The sequence below is a fragment of the Scyliorhinus canicula genome, chromosome 12 (genome assembly GCF_902713615.1).
Source record: "Scyliorhinus canicula chromosome 12, sScyCan1.1, whole genome shotgun sequence".
NCBI lineage: Eukaryota > Metazoa > Chordata > Chondrichthyes > Carcharhiniformes > Scyliorhinidae > Scyliorhinus > Scyliorhinus canicula.
In genome coordinates, this window is record NC_052157.1 from 19,815,516 (window position 1) to 19,840,097 (window position 24,582).

Below are 24,582 nucleotides of genomic sequence, written 5' to 3' on the forward strand. Positions count from 1 at the left end.
GGTCAACCGGCCGTGTCGCGCTCCCATTTCTGCATGACATGGCTAGTAAATTGTGGCCTAAGTCATTAGGAAGTGAGCAGTCATTGAGGCAGTTTGAGGCACAGCAACATTTGCTGGTTGCTGTTTTAGCTCACCAGGCTAAATCGCTGGCTTTTAAAGCAGACAAAGCAGGCCAGCAGCACGGTTCGATTCCCGTACCAGCCTCCCCGGACAGGCGCCGGAATGTGGCGACTAGGGGCTTTTCACAGTAACATCATTGAAGCCTACTCGTGACAATAAGCAATTTTCATTTTTTTCATTTCATTTGGAGGGAAATCAGAAGGTAGATGTTCTAAAGTAGAAACTTGAAATCCCTCATAAGGGAGACTGAGTTTTAAGGAGATTATGTAATTTACAGAGGACACTGACATCTGGGTGGGTTGCTAAGCAATCCATGGGATCTGTCTTGGTCGCCTCTGCCATTTATTGTGCAGTGTAGTGCATTCAACCACAGTTTGCCTACTAATTCACATGTGCCTCATGTTAATTCTGAATGATAATGTTTAAGATAGATATTGTAAATTGTTTTACTCTTTTGACTGTACAGTAAAGTTTATTTTGTTTGTTTATAACCATGGCGTCCTGTGGCTTTATTCTCTTACTACCTTGGATTTCAAACTTTATCTTCATTAAATAAAAAAATCATGGTCTCTAACCAGATCGTAACACTTTTCACTTCTCCCCATCAAAAGCAATCTTGTATTCTTTTGCCCAAATGCACATATTGTCCAATTCATTTGGAAATCTTTGGCTGACTCTTCTGATTCCATGTCTCCCTGCTTGGAATTACATGCACCTGGAAAATGGACCCATTGGCATTGTTGAGAAGGCTCGAGCTCTCATTTAATGTGACTGGAACCAATGGACCTCGACAGCTTCCACTCACCTTGTATTTGCCCTGATCACAGCCACAGTAAGTGCTCTCCATGGTGTAGCTTCGGAGAATCCCAATCTCTCGCCACACCACCACCCGTGCTGTTGCCTCCCTGGACTTCTGCACCAAGAAGCAGCAATGGTTGATGGCGAATGCTGGGCAAATCCTGTCCAGGACTTTGGGGATAGTCTGTGGAAACACGTTGCCAAGAAATTTACTTGCTCAATTCAACAGCAAAGAAGTCAGAAAATCAGATTGTTTCACAGCTTTTGCATTCATATCACAGCGCAGGGTGAGTGATGATGCTTTAATGACTTCTGGGAGAGGATTTCTGCAGTTCAACATGTTTCTGATAAACCTGCGGCACAGCACCATCTGATACAAACTGCATTCGCAACATTTTGATCGGGTGTCTTTTAAAGATACAGATTCCTCTGTCACCATTGATACCTTTGGCATTCGAGGTCGAGAGAGGGCAACACTTTGTCAATGGAACAGGAGAGAGGGCACGAAGATCAATGGGATAGCGGAAGAGACCAATGTCACTCAATGGAACAGTGCAGCTGGGCAATGTTAGTCAGTGGGATTGGCTCCATTTCTGTCAACAGGACAGCATTGACTGTCCACGGTGAGAAGCAGAGAAGTCAATGAAATGGTAAGAGTGAGAGCTCATCAGTGGAATGATGAGAGGGAGCATATTAATCAATAAAATCGTGTGAAGGGTCACGGCCTCATCAAACTAATGGTGAAGGGGTCACGCACTTGTCGGTGAGAATTTGAATTTTTCCATGAATTTCTATTTTAACAGGAATCAGTAAGCACTGACCCCACTCATTTGCACTGACCCTTGCTTGCCTTGACCTGATCCCTATTTAAGACTGAATTTATTGCACACTTTTCATCAACAACACTGTTAAACCCATTTACGGGATGAACTTAACCAATGGGAACCCAGGCTCTCAATCAGAATGCATGTGTACAAATCTTCCGAGTAGCAGGAATGCTGCTGGAAGCTTAAACTTCCTGAGAAATTCCCATGGAGGCCATCCGCAAGGTGCTGACGCGCAACTTAACTCGTACACCCGGCATCCCACAATACTGACGTCGGGATATTGGACCATTATTGTGCATTTACAATAGGTCAATTCATCATCATATGGTGTTAGCTCATGAAAATGCCATAAAATCAGCAAAAACAGTCCATCAATAATGTGAGCCACTTAACTTGCTAATCTATATTCACTATGGGATGGTGGCATAACGGTGGTTATGTTATTCATTAGTAATCTAGGGGTCTGAACTAATGATCCAGAGGCACATTCAAATCCTCCACAGCAAATAGGGAATTCAATTAATTAATTAATCCTGGTATAAAAATCTCGTATCAGTAATGATGATCATCTGCTTCACTAATGCACTTTCGGAAAGGGAAGCTGCCATCCTTACCTATATGTGACTCCAGACCCACAGAAATATGGTGACTCTGAAATGTTACTCAGTTGTACCAAACCACCACAAATCACAAGAATAAAACCAATCAGGTTACCTGGTATCAACCTAAGTGCCGGACAGAACAAAGGCACACCAGTAACCCTGCAAATTTCTCCTCACTAATATCTGAAGACCTGTGCCAAAATTGGGGGACTGTCCCACAAACTGGTTCAGCAACAGCCGGACACAATCATTCTCATCCATTCAGACCTTTAAGTTAACTTACCAGGCTCCTCCATGACCAACCCCGAGTATGCCCTCATCCCACTAGAAATGCTGGCACCGTGGTACAGAGTCAGGAGGCAGAGGCAGTGGGAATCCTTAACATTGACTGAGGGCCCATGGTATCAGGTCAAATATGGGCAAGAAAGTTTCTACTGAATACCAAGTGCTGCACTTCCTCAGTACTCCTCCTTCTTGAACACCATGTGGAAGAAGCACAGAGAAGAACAAAGGGGCAGGATGTACTCTAATTCATGAAGGCCCGCTTTCTCTATCTTGCCCCTTGCCTGATGTAAGGTGACCCTCAGGTTAAATCGGCACCAGTCAGCACTCCCCCCTCAATGGGGAAAGCAACCTATGGTCATCTGGGACCATGGTGACTTTACTTTACTCTGGATATAGGGCTGAAGTGTCCATCAGTAAGGTGTGCTTGATTGCATCATTAAATTTTGGGATGGGCAAGTCATGAATAGTGGGGGAGTCCAGAACTAGGGGTCATAGTTTGAGGATAAGGTGTAAACCTTGTGGGACTCAGGTGAGGAGAAATTTATTCACCCAGGGAGTGGTGAATCTGTGGAATTCACTACAACAGAAAGTAGTTGAGGCCATAATGTTGTGTAATTTCGAGAAGGAATTAGATATAGCTCTTGGGGTTAAAGGGTTCAAGGGATATGGGGGAAGACAGGATCAGGGTATTGAACCTAATGATCAGCCATGGTCATAATGCATGGTCGGGCAGGCTCGAAGGGTCGAATGGCCTCCACTACTTCTATTCTCTATGTTTCTATGTATGAAGGAAATGGCTGACAGACTGGGCCTGTGGCAGGTTGTACCATGAGGGAAAAACCTACTTGACTTTGTCCTCACCAATCTATCTCCTGCAGATTAATTTTCTCATGACAGTATTGGTAGGAATGTCTTCATCACTGACAATACTACAGTTCCATTGTGTTGAAAGAAATAGATTCAGAACAAATTAAGCAGCCTAAAACTGGGCATCCATGAGGCACTGTCGACCATGAGCAGCAGGAGATGGATGTTCTACTTAATCTGCAAAATCATGTCCCATCAGATCCCTGAGTCAATCATTACCATCAAACCAGGGGATCACACTCGATCAATGAAGAGCAGAGCAAAACATGCCTGGAACAGCACAAGGCACACCTTAAACTAGGTGTCAACCTGCCAAAACAATGATGCACCGTTACATACATGTTAACCAGCTGTAGCAGCTGTGCTAGACGGAGCTAAGTGCAACCAACGGGTCAGATCAAAGCTCTGTAGCCCTGGCTCTTCCTGTGGCTGAATGGTGATGGGCAATTACTAACGGGAGGAGGCGACTCCGTGAACATCCCCATTCTCGGTGATGGTAGAGCCCAACACACAAGTGCAGAAGGCAAAGCTGAAGCATTTACAATCACCTTCAGCCAGAAGTGCCGACTGGATGATCCACCTTGGCCTCTTCCAGGGACCCCCACCATTCCAGGAGCCAATCGTCACTAAACTCACTTCACTTCATGTGATCTCAACAATCTGCAAAGACCATGGGTTCTGACAACATCCCTTCCAGCAGCAGTATAGATGTGCCTTCACTGCATGGTTGGCTCATCTCCACCTTCTCAAGGACTATTAGGAATAAGCAATAAATACTGCCTTCGTCAGTGACATCCACATCTCAGCAATGAATAAAAATGTCTATATCCACGTCTTTTTGGCCACATGCGATTTTTGTCTTCTGAGGAGTTTTTACCATTGACTCAGAATAAGAGGGAAATGCATTCTGTCTCAAAATGCTGAAGGTGAGAGGCTTCAGGTAGTTTAATAATGAGGCGTCGTAACTTTTTTGCATTTTTACGCAAGGTTTTTGGGGATATGAACAGAAAATATTTAACTAGAGAGCTGGAATATGACAATGATCCATTATATAGGAAAACATGAAGGTGGTACTCACCCGATATCCAATATCCTCTTTCAATGTTGCTGTATCAATGCTGGACCTTGCCTGCCACAATGTCTCCTTAAGACTGCATCCATACATGAAGACATTCTTCTTCCTTGAATGTCCGTGGTAGTCACAATAAACCTGGTGCAAAGCAAATAAACAAGTTCATGAAAGCTTGGACGTGCCAGCGCACAGAAGAAGCAGGGGTGCATTTATCAGGGGCTTCATGTGATCTCAATGCCATGGAGATGTACAAAACAGTGACCAAATAATAAGCGTCAAGCAACAGTATAAAGCAACAGCATTGAATAATGATTCCGTAGCATCAGTAACAGAGCATCAAACAAAGAATATGAATCAAGCATATGAAACAACACATAATGTGCTATGTGCTTGGTAGTTGCCAGATTATATCCATGGTGTGAATCAAGTCTGGGCTCGGTTTAACTTCTCAAGGGGAGCTCCCCGAATGGGAGAAAATGTCTGGCACATCCGCATGCCTTAAAAGGCTAAAGCAGCCACTTGAACAAAATAATTACTTTTGGCTCTCAGAATGTGTAGGGAGCCAATAAACAGGAAATTGAGAACAGGAACTGGCCATCTAGCTCAGTTAGATCATGGCCGATCTGTCCATCAGCTTTATTTGCCCACCATTGATTCCTACCCCTCTAACTAATACAACAATGTTAATCTCAATCTTGAAAATGTCCACTGGCCCAGCATTCACAACCCTTTCAAAGCTGATGAAAAAGAGCTTTGTGAGTTCACCCCGAAATGGTGAAAAATGAAATGAAATGAAAATCGCTTATTCTCCCATGTTGGCTTCAAATGAAGTTACTGTGAAAAGCCCCTAGTCGCCACATTCTGGCGCCTGTTCGGGGAGGCTGGTACGGGAATTGAACCGTGCTGTTGGTCTGCCTTGGTCAGCTTTCAAAGCCAGCAATTTAGCCCTGTGCTAAACCAGCCCCTAACTGCAATAGTCTAGACCATTTCTCTAGAAGACAAAAAAAATCGCATGTGGCCAAAAAGAGGTGGATATAGACATTTTTATTCATTGCTGAGATGTGGATGCCACTGACGAAGGCAGTATTTATTGCTTATTCCTAATAGTCCTTGAGAAGGTGGTGATGAGCCAACCATGTGGTGAAGACACACCTATACCGCTGCCGGAAGGGATGTTGTCAGAACCCATGGTCTTTGCAGATTGTTGAGATCACATGAAGTGAAATGAGTTTAGTGACGATTGGCTCCTGGAATGGTGGGGGTCCCTGGAAGAGGCCAAGGTGGATCATCCAGTCGGCACTTCTGGCTGAAGGTGACTGCAAATGCTTCAGCTTTGCCTTCTGCACTTGTGTGTTGGGCTCTACCATCACTGAGAATGGGGATGTCCACGGAGTCTCCTCCTCCTGTTAGTAATTGCCCATCACCATTCAGCCACAGGAAGAGCCAGGGCTACAGAGCTTTGATCTGACCCGTTGGTTGCACTTAGCTCCGTCTATCACAGCTGCTACAGCTGGTTAACATGTATGTAATGGTGCATCATTGTTTCGGCAGGTTGACACCTAATTTAAGGTGTGCCGTGTGCTGTTCCAGGCATGTTTTTCTCTAACTGTGTTCTAGCTCTAATAGTCTAGCTCGAACTGCAATACTCTTATTCTGGATTTCCCGACCACCAGAGGATATTGTTTCTCTGTATCTAATTCCACCAAATCTCTTTATTGTCTTATTACTTATTTTGAATCCACAAATGTCCTTCCCTTGACTTCTTCGCCGGCTCCTTAGTACTGCTAGTGTTTTGTCCGCTTCCTTCATTATGAAAACGATATATTAATTCAACAAGTCTACCGTATTACCTGTTATTGTTTTTAAAGGGGCAATTTAGCATGGCCAATCCACCTACCCTGAACATCTTTGGGCTGTGGGGGTGAGACCCACACAGACACGGGGAGAATGTGCAAACTCCACAAGGACTGGGACCCGGGGCCAGGATTGGACCCGGGGCCAGGATTGAACCCGGGTCCTCAGCTCTGTGAGGCAGCTGTGCGCCACCATGCCACCATCGCCTGCATGAATTTAAAGGACCCACATGTCATTTTACGATTAATATATTTGTGGAATCTTTTGCCGTCAGCTTTGACATTCAATTTGCAAGTTTTTGACACCTCGTATTTTCTTTGTCTCCCTTTGTTGGTTCTCTCGGTCCACTAATTTTCCACTTTAACTTTCATTCCTTTGAGCCTTTTCTTTATACTATCTTGTTGATGGCATTTCTCTAACCACACATGTATAACATTTGCCTTTTAGGGATATCTATTATTAGGAAGCACCAGAGAGCGGAGGGGATAGGGTGGCACGGTGGCACAGTGGTTAGCACTGCTGCCTCTCGGCATTGAGTTTGATCCCGGCTCTGGGTCACTGTCTGTGTGGACTTTGCAGTCTCCCCTTGTCTGCATGGGTTTCACCCCCACAACGCAAAGATGTGTAGTGTCGGTAGATTGGCCATGCTAAATTGTTCCTTAATTGGAAAAAATCTAATTGGGTACACTAAATTTAAAGCCAAAAATAAAGAACAGCGTAGGGGACAATCCTATGCTTCACAGATGGAGCACTGATTGGTTCCTACAAGTTTTGTTTGAGCATATTCTGGGTCTATCATGTTGCTCGCCCCTCCTGCTTTAAGTTATCAGCACTCACCAGTGGGGTCTTGCCGATACTCCTCATGTAGCTGAGGAGCCCTTTCGCATGATAAATAGTCGGGTGAAGGTCCGGATTCGGCTCAGACCATTGTCTGTTCAGGTCCTCTCCACTCAAAGAGCAGCGGTGACTAAAAGAAAAATCATATAAATGGGTGAGAGAAAAGAATTGAAAGTGACGTGAAAAGACTTCCCTTAACGAATAGTGTTCTAAAATAATGAGGGGGGGGGGGGGGGAGACAGCCTGCAATTGAATGTTATAGACGTCGAAACACCAAATGTAAAGGAAATCACTCAGCTCCAGTGGCTATGATTCTGCATTCAGGGCCAGACCTGACTGATATTCAGGTTACTGTAGTCACTAGATACTAGCACCAGCCTGTATGTTGATTAATGCAGAAGTCTGTGTCTGACAGCACAAAACACTAACATGCTGACTTGCTACTTGCAGTGCTGGTAAATACCTTGGGAGAATACATGGTGGAAAATGAAACTATGCTTCCCCTGAGGGCTCAGTGAGTTTGCCCAGTTAGTGGGCTGGGCCAAGCCGATCCATAGAATCCCTAGAGTGCAGAAGGAGGCCATTCGGCCCATCGAGTCTGCACTGACCCTCTGAAAGAGCACCCTATCTAGGCCCACACCCCGCGCACTATCCCCGTAACCCCACGCATTGAACATGGCCAATCCACCTAAACTGCACATCTTTGGACAATAAGGGACAATTTAGCGTGGCCAATCTAACTAACCTGCACATCTTTGGACACTAACAGACAATTTAGCTTGGTAAATCTAGCTAACCTGCACATCTTTGGACACTTCAGGGAAAATTTAGCATGGCCAATCTACCTGGCCTGCAGCTTTGGACTGTGGGAATAAACCAGAGCCCCCAGAGGAAACTCACGTTGACATGGGGAGAAAATTCAAACTCCCCACAGTCACCCAAGGTCAAAATTAACAAGGGTCCCTGGCACTGCAAGGCAGCAGTGCTAACCGCTGTGCCGCCATGACGCTAACTTTGATCCATTGGAAGTCACTGGTTTTCATTCCCTTCCTGTGTCAATTGGCTTCAGTGGTCTTGGGCAAGGGAAAGGAATATCAGACAGGGTACATATACTTCCTCACTATCCAATGAATGACCACTTTGGGAGTGTGTCTATGTAAAATCAAGTGAGGGCATGATTATATTAATTGTGATCAAATATCCGACTGTCACAGCTGAAGGTGGTATACAGAGCACACCTCACGAGGGAGAGAATGAGCCGCTTCTTTGAAGGAGTAGAAGATGTGTGCGAACGTTGCGGGGTGGCCGTTAATCACGTTCATTCATATGTTTTGGTCCTGTCCAAAGCTACAGGATTACTGGAAGGAGATTTTTAGGGTAATTTCTAAAATGATGCACGTGAAACTGGACCCGGGTCCCCGGGAGGCCATATTCGGGGTGTCGGACCAGCTAGGGTTGGAAACGGGGACGGAGGCAGATATCATAGCTTTCGCCTCGTTGATCGCCTGAAGGCGGATCCTGATAGGTTGGAGAGCAACCTCTCCAACCTGTGCCCTGGCGTAGTGGGGGGACCTGTTGGAATTCTTGACTCTTGAGAAGGTTAAGTTTGAACTGAGGGGAAGGATGGAGGGGTTCTACAATTCATGGGCATTATTCATTATGCACTTTCAAGAACTGGATAACATCGAACATTAGTTGGGGGGTGTGGGTGGGAGGGTTGGGGGGAGGGGGACTGTGTGTGTTAATGGCGACTATGGGTGATCACTAATTCCTTTTTGTCATTTGTTTGTGTGAACATGCGGGCTAATGTTTGGGGTTTTGTGGGAGGATGGGATCGTTGTTATTGATATTGGGATTGACATATTTGTTACTGATTGTTGTTTCTTGTTGGTGGGTGTAAATTTGGGAGAAAATGTGAATAAGGAGGAGAACAAAAATATTTTTTTAAAAACATCCGACTGTCGCTGGGGGCTGAATTTTAAACTCTTTGACTGGTTGGACGTTTTTACCAGAGAGAGCCTCCTTATTGCCAAACAATTTAAAATGGTGGATGGGCTCCAGACCCTGCTGGCCCATCAGAGGACCAGCAGCTCTGAAGCCTCACCAGCACCACCAGGCAAGGTAGGCGGCGCTGAGGCAGCCAGTAGATCTCAGAGACGTGATTATCATTTAAATTTCTGGATGGCTGAGGGTACCCAGCCCAGCCTCCCCAATCAGAGAGGAAGCCCATCCAGCCACCATAAGACATAGGAACAGAAGTAGGCCATTTGGCCCATTGGGTCTGCCCGTCATTCAATGAGATCAGTCCTCAACTCCACTTTCCCACCTGATTCCCTTACTGATTAAAACTTACCTATCTCAGCCTTGAACATATTTAATGACCCAGCCTCTGCAACTCTCTGCAGTAAATAATTCCACAGATTCACTGCCCCCTGAGAGAAGAAATTCCTCCTCATCTCTGTCTTGAATGGGTGACCCCTTTACTCTGAGATTATTCGCCCTAGTCCCAGGCTCTGCCAGAAGGGGAAACAACCTCTCAGCATCTTTTCTGACTACTAATAGTGGCCATAATTATGCAAATACTGTGCCTGCCTTCCTGGAGAAGGCAACCAATCAGCATGCTGACCTACCACTTGCCTATTGCTGGAAAAGTCCCAAGTGGCGGAATAGCATCGGGAATCCTTCCCGACGTTGCTCCCCACTATTCTGTCAGTCCACCCGCACCATCTTCCTTCCCGACGTTGCTCCCCACTATTCTGTCAGCCCACCCGCACCATCTCCAGCCTCCGCACCCCCCCCCCCCCCCCCCCCCCCTCCCCCCCAACCTCTATTCTCACCACTTGGAGGCCGGTGAAATTCAACTCCACTATCTAGAATAAAATACAAAGAATGACGAGCTTGGTGACCTATGGCAGCGCAGCTGCCCCCCCTGTGAACCATACTGCAGATATGATGGTATTGATGCATAGCCCCACTCATGAATGGCACCCTCACAGCAATGGAGTGTGCCTTTTATTTGTGGTCTATTAGACAGTGACACTTGTGTGTGTCTCTGTTAAGGTTCCAAGTATGCTGTGATCCATGCCCCAAGGTAAAATGAGGTTTGCCACTATTTCTGATTTCATCCTGCTTCCTCCTCCAAGTGGAAACTTGCACCCAATCAACCACCAACTGAGAACAGTGACTTTGCGTGTAGCCTGCTTCCGTTTACAAATCCACAAAATAATTACCATTCGGGGGACAAGGCCAAGAACAGTGAGCATCCCTGGGAGGATTTCCAATCCCCAGCTCGAGTAGCCCAGCCCTGCTGTAGTTCCAACAGCCAAGGATCCAGGCCAATTCCTCATTCAAGCATTTTAATCCTAATCATTGTTTTGACTGCGGTTGTCAGAAAGGAAAATATTATTTTTGGACCGAAGGCAAGAGAAAAATGCTGCGGATGTTGTTGGAAATCTGAATGAAGAGAGAAATAGTCCACGGGGATGGGCAGCATCACTGGAGAGAACAGAGTTTTTTTTTTTTGGTTTTTTATATAAATTTAGAGTACCCAATTAATTTTTTCCAATTAAGGGGCAATTTAGCGTGGCCAATCCACCTATCCTGCACATCTTCGGGTTGTGGGGGCGAAACCCACGCAGACACGGGGAGAATGTGCAAACTCCACACTGACAGTGACCCAGAGCCAGGATTGAACCTGGGACCTCGGCGCCGTGAGGCAGCAGGGCTAACCCACTGCGCCACCGTGCTGCCCGGAGAGAACAGAGTTAACATGGACGGCACGGTAGTACGGTGGTTAACACTGTTGCTTCACAACTCCAGGGGCCCAGGTTTGATTCCCGGCCTGGGTCCCTGTCTGAGCAGAGTCTGCAGGTTCTCCCCGTGTCTGCATGGGTTTTCTCCGCGTGCTCCGGTTTCCTCCCACAGTCCAAAGATGTGCGGGTTGGGTGCCTTGGCCATGCTAAATTGCCCCTTAAGTGTCCAAAAAAGGTTGGTGGAGTTATTGGGTTACAGGGATAGGGTGGAGGTGCGGCCTTAAGTAGGGTGCTCTTTCCAAGGGCCCCTGCAGACTCAATGGGCCGAATGGCCTCCTCCTACACTGTGCATTCTATGATTCTATGACCTCAGGTCGATGGCTTTCTGAGAACTGGGGAAAGTTAGGGCACTAACAGGTTTTGAACAAGGGGCAGTTGGGACAAGGACAAAAGGAAGGCCTGTGAAAGGGTGGGAGTCTGGAGAGATTGAATGACAGAAAGAGTTCATCTCCCATGAGGCGATGAAATGAAATGAAAATCGCTTATTGCCACGAGTAGGCGTCAATGAAGTTACTGTGAAAAGCCCCTAGTCGCCACATTCCGGCGTCTGTCCGGGGAGGCTGGTACGGGAATCGAACCGTGCTGCTGGCCTGCGTGGTGTGCTTTAAATGCCAGCGATTTAGCCGAGTGAGCTAAACCAGCCCAAAAGAATGGTGAAGGGGCAAGAAAATAAAAACAAAGAAATAGGAGATGTGCCCAGAGCAAGCTTGTGACCTTTGCAAAGCAAAGGCATGAGAAAAACCAAAACATTCAAAGGAAAGGAAACAAAGCGGGGCAGGGATTATTTGATTTTTGACCGATTGCTGTCGGGTGTTTTTTTAAAATAAGAAAACAGAAATTAGAAACATGCTTTCACAAACAGAAATATTATTAAAAAATTTAACTTCAGGATATCTGACTTTCTAATTAAATTATTTCCACTGTTCAAACTAATTTGAATTTGTAATTAGAAGTTTTAAAAATTAATAAAGGGATTTTAATGGAGTTCCTCCCATGTGTCCCTCTGCCATGGGTAAAATCTAAAGTGCATGGTTTAATAATGATTCCTCGTCCAGTGTTTGAGGACAGTGCACTGAGCCCTCTCCCCTACACCAAGTGGCATTTTAACTGAGAGCTCTTAATAAATAGAGTCATAACATGCACAAAACCCATTTTAATTATTTTGCACCTTTTATCTCATTGTCAAAAAATCAAATTAACATTATAAAGACTGTGGTAACCTGTAAGCCTGACTTAAACTTGCATATCTCCTCACAATATTATTTCTCCATTAATTTCCTGTGATGCAAATAAATACACAATCTTTAAAATCAATAATACTCAAAATAAAAGTGTGAACTTTAATCACATGGACGTACATAGAACATACAGTGCAGAAGGAGGCCATTCAGCCAACCCACTTAAGCCCTCACTTCCACCCTATCCCCCTAACCCCAATAACTCCTTCTAACCTTTTTGAACACCAAGGGTAATTTAGCATGGCTAATCCATCTAACCTGCACGCCTTTAGAAACCCACGCAGCCACGGGGAGAACGTGCAGACTCCGCACAGACAGTGACCCAGCGGGGAATCGAACCTGGGACCCTGACGCTGTGAAACCACAGTGCTAACCACTATGCTACTGGGCATGTGGCTTTCCTGAGGTTCAAGTGATGCCAGGAGCCTCAGTCTGTCCCGCAGGCCAAGGGAGGTTGAGCTGTCCCCTGCTCCAAGCAACTCCCTGTCCTCTTGGAAAAACTGGGAGACAATGAAGGCTGGGAAAGCTTATCCGTATTGAATACAGTGTTTTCTATGCATTGACAGACCAAATCCCACCCCTCCAATTCCAACATTGTTCTGACCCCCCACCATTGGTGCTGTTATGCAGTTGAGGTTCTGTCTGCTCCACTCTACTCCATCCAGAGTCATCATGGTGCTACCAAGGATCTTCTCTTACGAATATGCAGACATGTGAACAAGTGAATCAGGAGCAGAAGGAGGCCACTTGGCCCGTCGAGTCTCTTCCACCATTCAATAAGATCATGGCTGATCGGATTGTAACCTCAACCCCACATTCCTGTCTACCCCGATAACCTTCCCCCCACCCCCCTCCCCGTTAATCAAGGATCTAGTTAGCTCTGCCTTAAAAATTTTCAAAGATGCTGAGGAACAAGTTTCAGACACTCATGACCGTCTGAGAGAAAATAAATTCTCCTCATCTCCATCTCAAATGGGTGACACCCTTTATTTTTAATCCGTGACCCCTAGTTCTAGCTTCTCTGACAAGAGGAAACATTCGCTCCACATCCACCCTGTCAATAGCTCTCAGGATCTCGCAGGTTTCGTTCAAGTCACCTTTTACTCTTCTAAACTCTAGTGGATACAAACCTAACCTCCCCAGCCTTTCCTCCCCACCCATTCCTGGTATCAGTCTTGGAAACCTTCACTTAACACATTGACATCTTTCCTTAGATAAGGAGACCAAGGGCTGGATTCTCCGATTATGGGGCTATGTCCCCACACCGGCATGGGAACAGTGGCATTTTACGGCAGAGAAAATGGCGCAAAATGGCCACTGGTTCCCCGTTTTGCTGGGGGCCAGCAGGAAATGAAATGAATGAAATGAAAATCGCTTATTGTCATGAGTAGGCTTCAATGAAGTTACTGTGAAAAGCCCCTTGTCGCCACATTCCGGCGCCTGTTCAGGGAGGCTGGTACGGGAATTGAACCGTGTTCCTGGCCTGCTTTGGCAAGCCCAGTGTGCTAAACCAACCCCTAGCAAGGCAGCTTTGAACACACGGTTCTAGCTGCCGATATGCCCTGGAGAATTGCCGGGTTCATGGCTGCACATGCGCTTGGCGGTGGCCTGCAGCGACCGCGTGGTGCTACATGGTGGCACCCACTCGCGGACCCGGCCCGCGAAATAGTCCCTCCCACCACCCTCCCCCCTTCAGCTGGCTTACACAGCCCAGATTACCCCCCACCCCCACATTGGTCCCAGCTCTGAATAATGTCCCCCCTGCCCACGGATCGGCCCTCCCCCAACTGTGGTGGCGCTGCGTGTTAAGCCGCCATGCCGAGTTTCCGACGGGTGCGAATACGTGTGTCCCACGCCGTCGGGCACTCGGCCAGTTGGGGGCTGAGCATCGGGGGCGGGCCTCAGGCAATGCCCTGAGGCCGTCGATACGGCGCGCGGCGTACTCTCCGAGTACGGCGCTTTGAAGGGGGCGGAGCATCGTGAAAGCGCACCTCCCCCGGTTTGGTCGGAGTCGGGTATTCTCCGGCCCATCGCCAAACACGAATCCCGAGTTGGTGAGCAGAGAATCCCGTCTCAGTACTGTACACAGTTCTCTTGCTCTTTACACAGTTTTCTTAAACAACAATCTGCTTCTCATCATCCACCACTCAGCTAAGTGGACAGGTACAAAAGCAATAAGAAAGTTTAATGAAATTACGTTCTTTATCTCGAGGGGCTGGATTATAAAGGAAAGGAAGTATTACTTCGGCAAGATAGAGTTTTGGCCAAACTCCATCTGTGGTAATTGGGCGCCCTGTAACTCAGGAAGTATATATAGATCTTGGATGTGGTGCATAGCATAGATTTACTTTCAATTCCCTTGAGCCTGAGAGATGATCTGATTAAAGTGTTGAAAATCATGAAGCCATTCCACAGAGTTTAAAAGAAGAGAGCTTATCTCCTGTGGACGTGCATACCAGAACTGGTAGGATGAGGGAAGGGTGGGGCACAATCTTCAAATTGTAGCTCAGCCATTCAGGAGTGAAATAAAGAAAAACACTTCCTCGCAAGGCCACTAAGTATCTGGAATGTTCTCCTCTAGATGACTCTGAAAACTGAATCAAGGGATCTAGGTGTCCTCGTGCTGGCTTGGACAAGATGGGCTGAATGGCCTCCTTTGGTACTGTAACTTTTTTATGATTCTACAGTCAGGAAATGTGGATCAATGCTGGCACATGAGCTAGAAAGCATCTGATTATATGATAGAGCAAATCTGGGTGAGCTACTGTTGTTCCTCTGTTGCAAGTAATCCAGGGTCCTGTTGTTTTTACAGGTGTGAATAGCTGTCCTTGATACTGTGTTACCCTAGTCAACTAAAAAGTAACGGGGGGGGCAGTAGGCTCAGTTGGATTGACAGTTGGTTTGGGATGCAGAGCGAGGCCAGCAGCACGGGTTCAATTCCCATACCGGCTGAGCTTATTCACGAAGGCCCCACCTTCTCAACCTTGCTCCTCGCCTGAGGTGTGGTGATCCTCAGGTCAAATCACCACAAGTCAGCTCTCCCCCTCAAATGGGAAAGCAGCCTATGGTCATCTGGGACTATGGCAACTTGATTTACTGTGTAGCTGTCCGTGGTACTGAATTGCCAATTATTGTTCTAGAAAGTGACAAACTCATGATCAGCTGAGAATAAATTTTCCCTGAATTTAACTAACGGGTCACCCATCTACTTTTGCACAAGGGAATTGACCGTATCGATGTAGGAAGTGATAACGTGGAGAAAACAAAAGGACAGGAAACTGGAATGAATAAGTAGAGTTGCCATTGTTAACAGAAAGATTCATCGGCACCATTTGAAGGAGAGTACAGGAATTCTCCCCAGATTCCCGCCAATAATTAGCCCCCCAATTCCCGTGACAAAATTGATGGCCATGGGAGTCAATGGGAGCTTACTGGGTGAAAATTGACGGCAGCATTTCCTGATCCAAAGGTGTTTTGAACAGCCTGAAGTTGAAAGGTGCTGTATCATTGTCGGTCTTTCTAAGGTTGGGGAGCCAAATCAATGGGACCACCGCTGTTCTATTATTCTCATACAAGATGACCTCTGTATATTTGGCAAGCACCATAGACTATTTCTGTGGGCACAGTAAGAAGTCTTATAACACCAGCTTAAAGTCCAACAGGTATATTTGGAATCACTAGCTTTCGGAGTGTAGCTCCTTCTTCAGGTGAGTGAAGAGGTGGGTTCCACAAACACATATATGGACAAAGTCAATGATGCAAGATGATACTTTGAATGCGAGTCTTTGCATCATTGACTTTGCCTATATATGAAGGAGCTACGCTCCGAAAGCTAGTGATTCCAAACAAATCTGTTGGACTTTAACCTGGTGTTGTAAGACTTCTTACTGTGCCCACCCCAGTCCAACGCCGGCATCTCCACATCATTGCGGTTGGTACGCCCACATGTTCTGGTCTTGCCCCAGACTCGTGGAGTACTGGACAGCCTTCTTCGAGGTTATGTCCAAAGTGGTGGGAGTGAGGGTGGAGCCATGCCCGATAGTGGCGGTCTTCGGGGTTTCAGAACAGCCAGATCTATTCCTGGGGAGGAGGGCGGACGCCCTTGCCTTTGCCTCCCTGATCGCCCGCCGTAGAATCCTGTTTGGCTGGCGGTCAGCAGCACCGCCCAGAGCTGCGGACTGGCTGTCCGACCTCTCGGAATCTCTCCAAATGGAGAAAATCAAATTTGCCATCCGAGGGTCGGACGACGGCTTCCACAGAACGTGGGAGCCATTCATGCAACTGTTCCGGGACCTATTTGTGGCCAATGTACAAGAGGAAGAATAGCCGGGGGAAGGTAGCGGGAGGGGGGGGGGGGCTACAGGTTCGTTACGGGGGTTCGATGGCTAGCTAAGGCCCAAAACCAAACTAAATAAACATGTTGAGGGGGGGGGGCGCAGTTACTACTACGAAGATGCTTACCTGTAAATATGTATGTTAATTTTTGCGTGTTTGTTTTTTTTTTCTCTCCTAACAATTTGTAATTTGTTCAATATAAAATATGAAAACTGAATAAAAACATTTATAAAAAAAAATCATTGCGGTTGGAACACTGATGTAGGAACACAATGATCAAATGATAACTTAACGATTATGAGGCAAATATTCTTCAAACGAAACTCAGATTTGCTCGAACTGGAACTTACTGCTGTTACTGTAAATTTGTGCAATTTCTGAAGTGTTGGCCTCACAGATAAAGGTTGGGGTCACTCTCAGGGTTGTCTTCCTCTTGCCGCAGGCTCATCACCTGAAGTTCTGAAAGCTTTTCCTCCGCTATTTCTAAATAGCCCGAGGGGGAAGCTTCAGAAATCTCTGATCTCAACATTAACTGGGCTATTTCCAATCCTGCTTTGTGTCTGCACAGCGCGGTATTCATTCAGCCATGTCTATGTAAATATCTGTGGTGGATATTTTGCTGGAGTTGATAATTAGCTTGCTGGCCAAGTACCAAGTGGATTGAAGTCTCTTTGTTCTATCCGTAAAGTCAGTGTCTGAAATGCAGAATTCCTGAGCCAACTAAAGCTATTGTCTGCAGTGATGCCCAATTAATGAGCAGGTTTTTTGCTGAACGTCAAAATCTCTGATCCGAAAGAATTAAATCAGATTCTAACCCAAGGTTGCAGAGAATATAAAAGTATTACTTTACATTCAGGGGATAGTGCTTTCTAAGCAACTAAAACTGCACATTCCCTGATAGGGAGTTTACATCGCTCTTGTCATAATTAAATATCATCTGTGCAGACACCGTTATTTTTTTATTACCGAATTAGGAATTCAAAACAAGGCCAACTAAACTCAGAACACCGAGGAGTCACCGGAAATGCGTTCAACTCCAGCTTCCTGTTCTCTGCACTGTTCCCCCAGCAGATTGGGGTCTTGCTGCCTCACCATTCCAGCTTGAACATGAAGTCCAAGATTGACCGGCTTGAGTATTTGGTGCCTCAGGGCCTTGGTCAGCTTCTAACAAGTTTGGCCTAACTCCCTCAGGCATTCTGGTTTCTCAGAATTATCGGACTCAGTTTTCCCCCTCCCCCAGCGATGGCGGGTGTAGAGGCGGGTGCTGGGGGTGGGTGGGGCTGTCTGGGAAAACAGCGGGGGGGGGGGGGGGGGGGGAGCTCTGAAGGTTCAGTTTCCCGACAGATTGTCCCTGTCAGGGACGTTTTGCAAAGAAGTGTGCAGCCAACTTAAATACTTAATGTCCCCATGGAGGAGTTCTTTAGAGCGTCCACTGGCATTTTACCGGTGGCATTTCTGCCTCTCCTTCCCCGCGCTCCCACCCATCCCTCCCCACCGCCTCCTGCATGGCAGAGCTAATGACTTAATGGAGGCGGCCTCCCTGGGGCAGGCTGGTGGATCGTTGAAGCCAGAGGCCTTCAACCCCACAGTGGGGTCCATGCCATCAAATGATGTCCCCCACGACCAACAATCCAAGCAGAGGGGATGCCCTTGAATTGATGGCCATACAACCTTTCGCCCCTTTCAACAATGGTTAATAACAATAATAATCATTGTCACAAGCAGACTTACATTAACACTGCAATTAAATTACTGTGAAAATCCCCTAGTCCACCACATTCTGGCGCCTGTTCGGGTACACAGAGGGAGAATTCAGAATGTCCAATTTACCTAACAAGCGCGTCTTTCGGGACTTCTGGGAGGAAAGCGGAGCACCCGGAGGAAAACCACGCAGACACGGGGAGAACGTGCAGACTCCACACAGACAGTGACCCAAGCCGGGAATCGAACCTGGGACCCTGGAGCTGTGAATCAACAGTGCTAACCACGGTGCTACCTTGCCGCATTTTGAGGTCCCCTCGTAGTTCACTGCCTTCCCCAGGAGCACCCCTCTCTCTTGGTGGGGCTCCAGAACAGTTGGTCTTGTGACTGAGCCTGTGGCTTTGTGAGGCTGCCCGCCATCCTTGGTAGGTCAAAGGGCACAAAGCTGGCCAATTAGAAGGTCGCCCCTGGAAAAGTAGCTCAGGAACACATCAGAGTTCTTGTTGCTCCTGAGTGTGGCGTTATGTGGATAGGGCGGGGAATTGGGCCTTGGGGTCGCGGTGCTGTAGTGGTATTGTCACTGGACTAGTTAACTAGAATTCCAGGGTAATGCTCTGGGGACCTGGGTTCGAATCCCGCCACTGCAGATGGTGAAATTTTAATTCAATAACAAAATAAATCTGGAGTTAAAAGTCTAAAGATGTCCATTGCCGTTTGTCATAAAAACCCATCTGGTCCTTGCGGAAAGGAAATCTGCCATCCTTACCTGGTCTGGCCTACATGCGACTCCAGATGCACAGCAACATGGTTGACTCTTAACTGTCCCTTCAAGGGCAATTAGGGAAGGGCAATAAATGCTGGCCGTGCCTGCGACACCCACATCCCGTGAATGAATTTTTTTTTTAAATAAGCTGTCCCGTGAAGAGTAAGTGAGTTTGATAGTGAAGAATGCCATTGAGGAGTATCTATAAAGTCCAACCCCCAATGAAAGAGTAAAATGCCACACAGTTTTTCCATCTGTAGTCAGTCATTAAGATGAAAGCATGCATGTGGCTTTGAGGTTTTGGGGAAGGCCAAGGCTAGGATAGACTGGGAGGGCAGAGTGGCCACACTGCGGGAAGAGGAACAATATTTGAAGAATTTGAGGCCCATTCTGGACAGTCCCAGGTACAGGGACAGCCCAAGCTTTTCAATTCAAATGCTGATAGATTCAAACAAAGCCCACAAGATATGATTGATTGGCAGTTCTACTTGAGGTTAAGCAATACTTAATTAAATTTTCTTTGTAGCAATCAGAATGTGAAAGTATTCCTCAGCCTGTCATCTGACTAATCCATCTAAAGCTACCACAGGATGGGAAATAAGCCAGAAAAACACAATAGATGATCAGCAACAACTGATCACTGAAGGTTAATTTTAAGGGGCCTTGCCTCTGGTCGAGTGGTTTTAATGCAGCAGATGCAACTGTTTATTATTTTCCATCTTCTATGGAGAGATAGTTAAGCTTAAGGTTATTGAAAATCTACTGTGTGCCATTTTTAGAACTCATTTATCCCCTTACTCTGTAATCAAATTCTTTGCTAGCTTGAAGCTGAAATCGTCCAGTGCTGTTGAATGTCAACGGACCTTTGGCTGACCCGTGGGTCCCCCACAGCAGAACCCCCCCCCCCCCCCACATACCCCACTGTAGAATCACCCCCTTGGTCCACCACAGCAGATCTCCCCACATCCCCAACAACAGAACCCCCCCCCCCACATCCGCCACAGCAGAACTCCCCCCCCCCCCCCCACGTCCACCACAGCAGGACTCCTACACCCCCCCATCCGCCACAGTAGTACCCCCACACCAGGGTCTGAAAACCCCAGCCAAAGGGAAGTGTGTATTCGATCATCTACTGACATCATGGAAGAACATGTGATATAAACAGTAAGCAGAATGCAAAAGCAAGGTTCCCCTGTTCAACCCCCCTCGCCTGCTATAAATAATCTATACTTGAGTCGGTGAAGACACTCTCCAGTTCTCAAGAAGCAAGGAGCATTCCTGTTGCAAGTGGTCTGAGACTGGGTCCAGAAATCTCCGGCCGCTCGGATTATCTTTTCCTGCCGGCAGCGCATTTCCCGACGGTGTGGAGTGGCTTCAATGGGAAACCCCATTGACATGCGGACGGTAATGGAGAATTCCAGTGCCAGTGAATGGCTGAGAAACAGGCGGATGGGGGAACTGGAGAATCCCACCCTCTGAAGCTGAGGAAGTGAAAGGGTCGAGTGAAGGAATGAAATGCAGGAGCCAGAATATCGCCCTGGGGCCGACAGGCCATGCAAAAGGCCTACATTTGATCAATAACAGGCAGCAGTTATTCAGCAAAATCTATGGGACTGAGCCAGACTGAAGTTGCCATATCATTGACACTGGTACCAAGTGCATCGTATGTGACACCATGGACAGAAGCTGGGCCCATCACATTGCAGCCAAACCAGTAAAACTCTCCCCTCTCTCTCTCACACACACACACAAAAAACCAGCACTGCTCTGAACTGGAGTTTTAAGGTAGACAAGATCCGTTGGGACCCGTGCCCGCCGTTTCCCAGACTGTTTTCTCCTTCAGACAATGAGGCCGATTTCAATGCTGTGCAAGTGCCTGCATTTTGAGTGGATTAAAATCTAACCCAGTATCTCACAGAATGCCGTCAAGCACGGGCACGGAGATGGTCTGGGATGGGCAGGTTCACGGAGAGGGCCTGTAACTGATGACGACTATATTGTTAATCAATAACCTGCCCAGAGTAGAGGAAATGCACGCGCCAAGGAAATACACCTTCCAGTTTGTGGGATCAAAGTCGGAATGAAACAATTTCCTGCTCCTCTTCCGTGGATAGTGTGGGCCAACATGACAACTTCTTTGCAAACTGTGGGTTTCAAATGTAATTAAACAGTCACTCTTCCCGTAGACACAGCTGCCTGACTCAGTTCCTAAATAGAAGCTTTGAGTAGCGGTGCCAGACTTGCTCGACCCATCCTCCCTTCCAGCACCATGTGGGATCTCATTTGCCTTTACTTTTGATTTTTTTATACTAACGATGATGCATCTGTGCTTTCTGTGCCTGCTGCTTCAAGCTTGATGCAAACCGTCTGCTTCACATTTTATGAGGTAGCAAACAAGCCAAGGTTTCAATTAAAATATTCAAATTTATGAGGGAAATTGTTTTTCATTTTTACTGGTTTGAGAGTAAACTCCTGTTAAGCACGACTGACACGTTCCCGTGGTGAACTGTAAAGGATTGGAACAGCAGGTGTTCATGGGGCTGGTTTAGCTCACACAGCTAAATCGCTGGCTTTTAAAGCAGACCAAGCAGACCAGCAGCACGGTTCGATTCCCGTACCAGCCTCCCCGGACAGCTGCCGGAATGTGGCGACTAGGGGCTTTTCACAGTGACTTCATTGAAGCCTACTTGTGACAATAAGCGATTTTTATTTTCATTTCATCAAGAGGAGTGATGGAGCAGAAGCCTCATTAAAACACAAAGGAAATGCTCCAGGATCGGACCAACACAATGTGTTAAAGAAGCAGTTCGACGTCTGGTAGCCAAGACCAAAAAATGACACAAGAGGCTCAAAAATCGCAGTGTTGCCAATTGTGGGTTTGCTGCCACCCACACTGGGGGGCACCTGTGCCAACAGCAGGGAGAGTCGGCCACACTGTGAATCCAGGCGCGTAGAAAAATCGGCAACTCTTTAAAGGAACACAACTTGTAAATAGGAGGGTATAGTTCTTTATAAGAGAATAAGGGAAATACATATTAATGGATATTCCAAAAGAAAAGAGTTAAGAAATAAAGTGGCTCTTTTCGGGAAAACAGGGGTACACAAACATCTTGAGCCACGGAACTCCTAGTGACCTCCCAAGAGCAACAGGGAACCCCAAACATTCTCATAATGTTGATGTACTTTTTCACCACAGAAATCAACAGTAAGCAAGTAGTTTCTAGCTATATCTATGCATATATTAGGAATTAGGAAGGGGAACACAGTCATAAATGCATTCGCCAGCTACATGGCCCACTCACATTAACCCCAGGCCAAGCCGCCCTCCCATGACCCCTGAACATTAACCCCTGAAAGTAGTATCCACTTTAGGAGTGGGTAATCTGGTAATAACTAAAAAGTTCTCTTGTTAAAAAAAAAACTTAAATCTTGGGCTAGATTCTCCGCCCCGCCACGCCACATTTCTGCCCCGACCCACCGGCAGGATTCTCCGTTATGCCAGGCGGTCAATGGGGTTTCCCATTGTGGGGCAACCCCATGCCATCGGGCAACCCCCGGGCGCTGGCAAAATGGAGCATCCCGCCGGCGGAGAACCCAGCCCCCTGTCTTGTGTCATTGGGAAGACTGTTGCTGGAAAGCTAATTCTCATATTGGACACAGTTACTACTCTCACTCACACACATACACACACTTACCTCGTTTGTTCACACTCATGTTTCCCTCACATTCACGCATACACACATACCTCACACACTCACTCTCCTCTCACACACACACTCACTCTCTTCTCTCACACACACTCATCCCCTCTCTCTCACACACACACTCATCCCCTCTCCCTCACACACACTCATCCCCCCTCTCTCTCTCACACACACATCCCCTCTTCTCTCTCTCACACTCATCCCCTATCTCTCACACACACTCATCCCCTCTCTCTCACACACACATCCCCTCTCTCTCACACACACACTCATCCCCTCTCTCTCACACACACACATCCCCTCTTCTCTCTCTCACACTCATCCCCTCTCTCACACACACACTCATCCCCTCTCTCTCTCACACTCATCCCCTATCTCTCTCACACACACTCATCCCCTCTCTCTCACACACACACTCATCCCCTCTCTCTCACACACACACACACACTCATCCCCTCTCTCTCACACACTCATCCCCTCTCTCTCACACACACTCATCCCCTCTCTCTCACACACACACTCATCCCCTCTCTCTCTCACACACACTCATCCCCTCTCTCTCACACACACTCACCCCCTCTCTCTCACACACACACACTCATCCCCTCGCTCTCACACACTCATCCCCTCTCTCACCCCCACTCTCTGACACACACACTCACCCCCACTCTCTCACACATGCCCTCACCCCATCTCACACACACTCACCCGTGCCCTCCAATCTCACACACACATTGACCCTCCTCTCTCTCTCACACACTCACCCTCCTCTCTCACACACGCACTCATCCCCCTTCCTCTCAGACACACACTCCTCTCTCTCTCACACACTCACCCTCCTCTCTCACACACCCTCATCCACCTCTCTCACACACACTCACCCTCCTCTCTCACACACACTTACCCTCCTCTCTCTCACACACACTCACCCTCCTCTCTCTCACACACACTCACCCTCCTCTCTCACACACACACTCACCCCCACTCTCTCACTCACATGCCCTCACCCCATCTCACACACACTCACCCGTGCCCTCCAATCTCACACCCACATTCACCCTCCTCTCTCTCTCACACACTCACCCTCCTCTCTCACACACGCACTCATCCCCCTTCCTCTCAGACACACACTCCTCTCTCTCTCACACACACTCACCCTCCTCTCTCACACACACTCATCCTCCTCTCTCACACACACTCACCCTCCTCTCTCACACACACACTCACCCTCCTCTCTCTCTCACACACACTCGCCCTCCTCTCTCACAGACACACTCGCCCTCCTCTCTCTCACACACACATTCACCCTCCTCTCTCTCACACACACTCACCCTCCTCTCTCACACACACTCATCCTCCTCTCTCACACACACTCACCCTCCTCTCTCACACACACACTCACCCTCCTCTCTCTCTCACACACACTCGCCCTCCTCTCTCTCACACACACTCACCCTCCTCTCTCACACACGCACTCATCCCCCGTCCTCTCAGACACACACTCCTCTCTCTCTCACACACACTCACCCTCCTCTCTCACACACACACTCACCCTCCTCTCTCTCTCACACACACTCGCCCTCCTCTCTCTCACACACACTCACCCTCCTCTCTCACACACGCACTCATCCCCCGTCCTCTCAGACACACACTCCTCTCTCTCTCACACACACTCACCCTCCTCTCTCACACACACACTCACCCTCCTCTCTCACACACATTCATCCTCCTCTCTCTCACACACACACTCACCCTCGTCTCTCTCAC

At 47.4% G+C, this 24,582-nt stretch overlaps 1 protein-coding gene across 1 annotated transcript in view; it reads right to left on the minus strand.

Moving 5' to 3' along the window:
* LOC119975190 (cytosolic carboxypeptidase 4) overlaps positions 1-24,582 on the minus strand; it is a 287,106-nt gene that overhangs the window by 81,394 nt on the left and 181,130 nt on the right. The window contains exons 19-21 of the mRNA XM_038814795.1: positions 7,263-7,392; positions 4,578-4,709; positions 926-1,102 (exon numbers count right to left, since the gene is read on the minus strand). Coding sequence (XP_038670723.1) covers positions 926-1,102; positions 4,578-4,709; positions 7,263-7,392 — 439 coding nt within the window. The remainder of the gene's footprint in view (positions 1-925; positions 1,103-4,577; positions 4,710-7,262; positions 7,393-24,582) is intronic.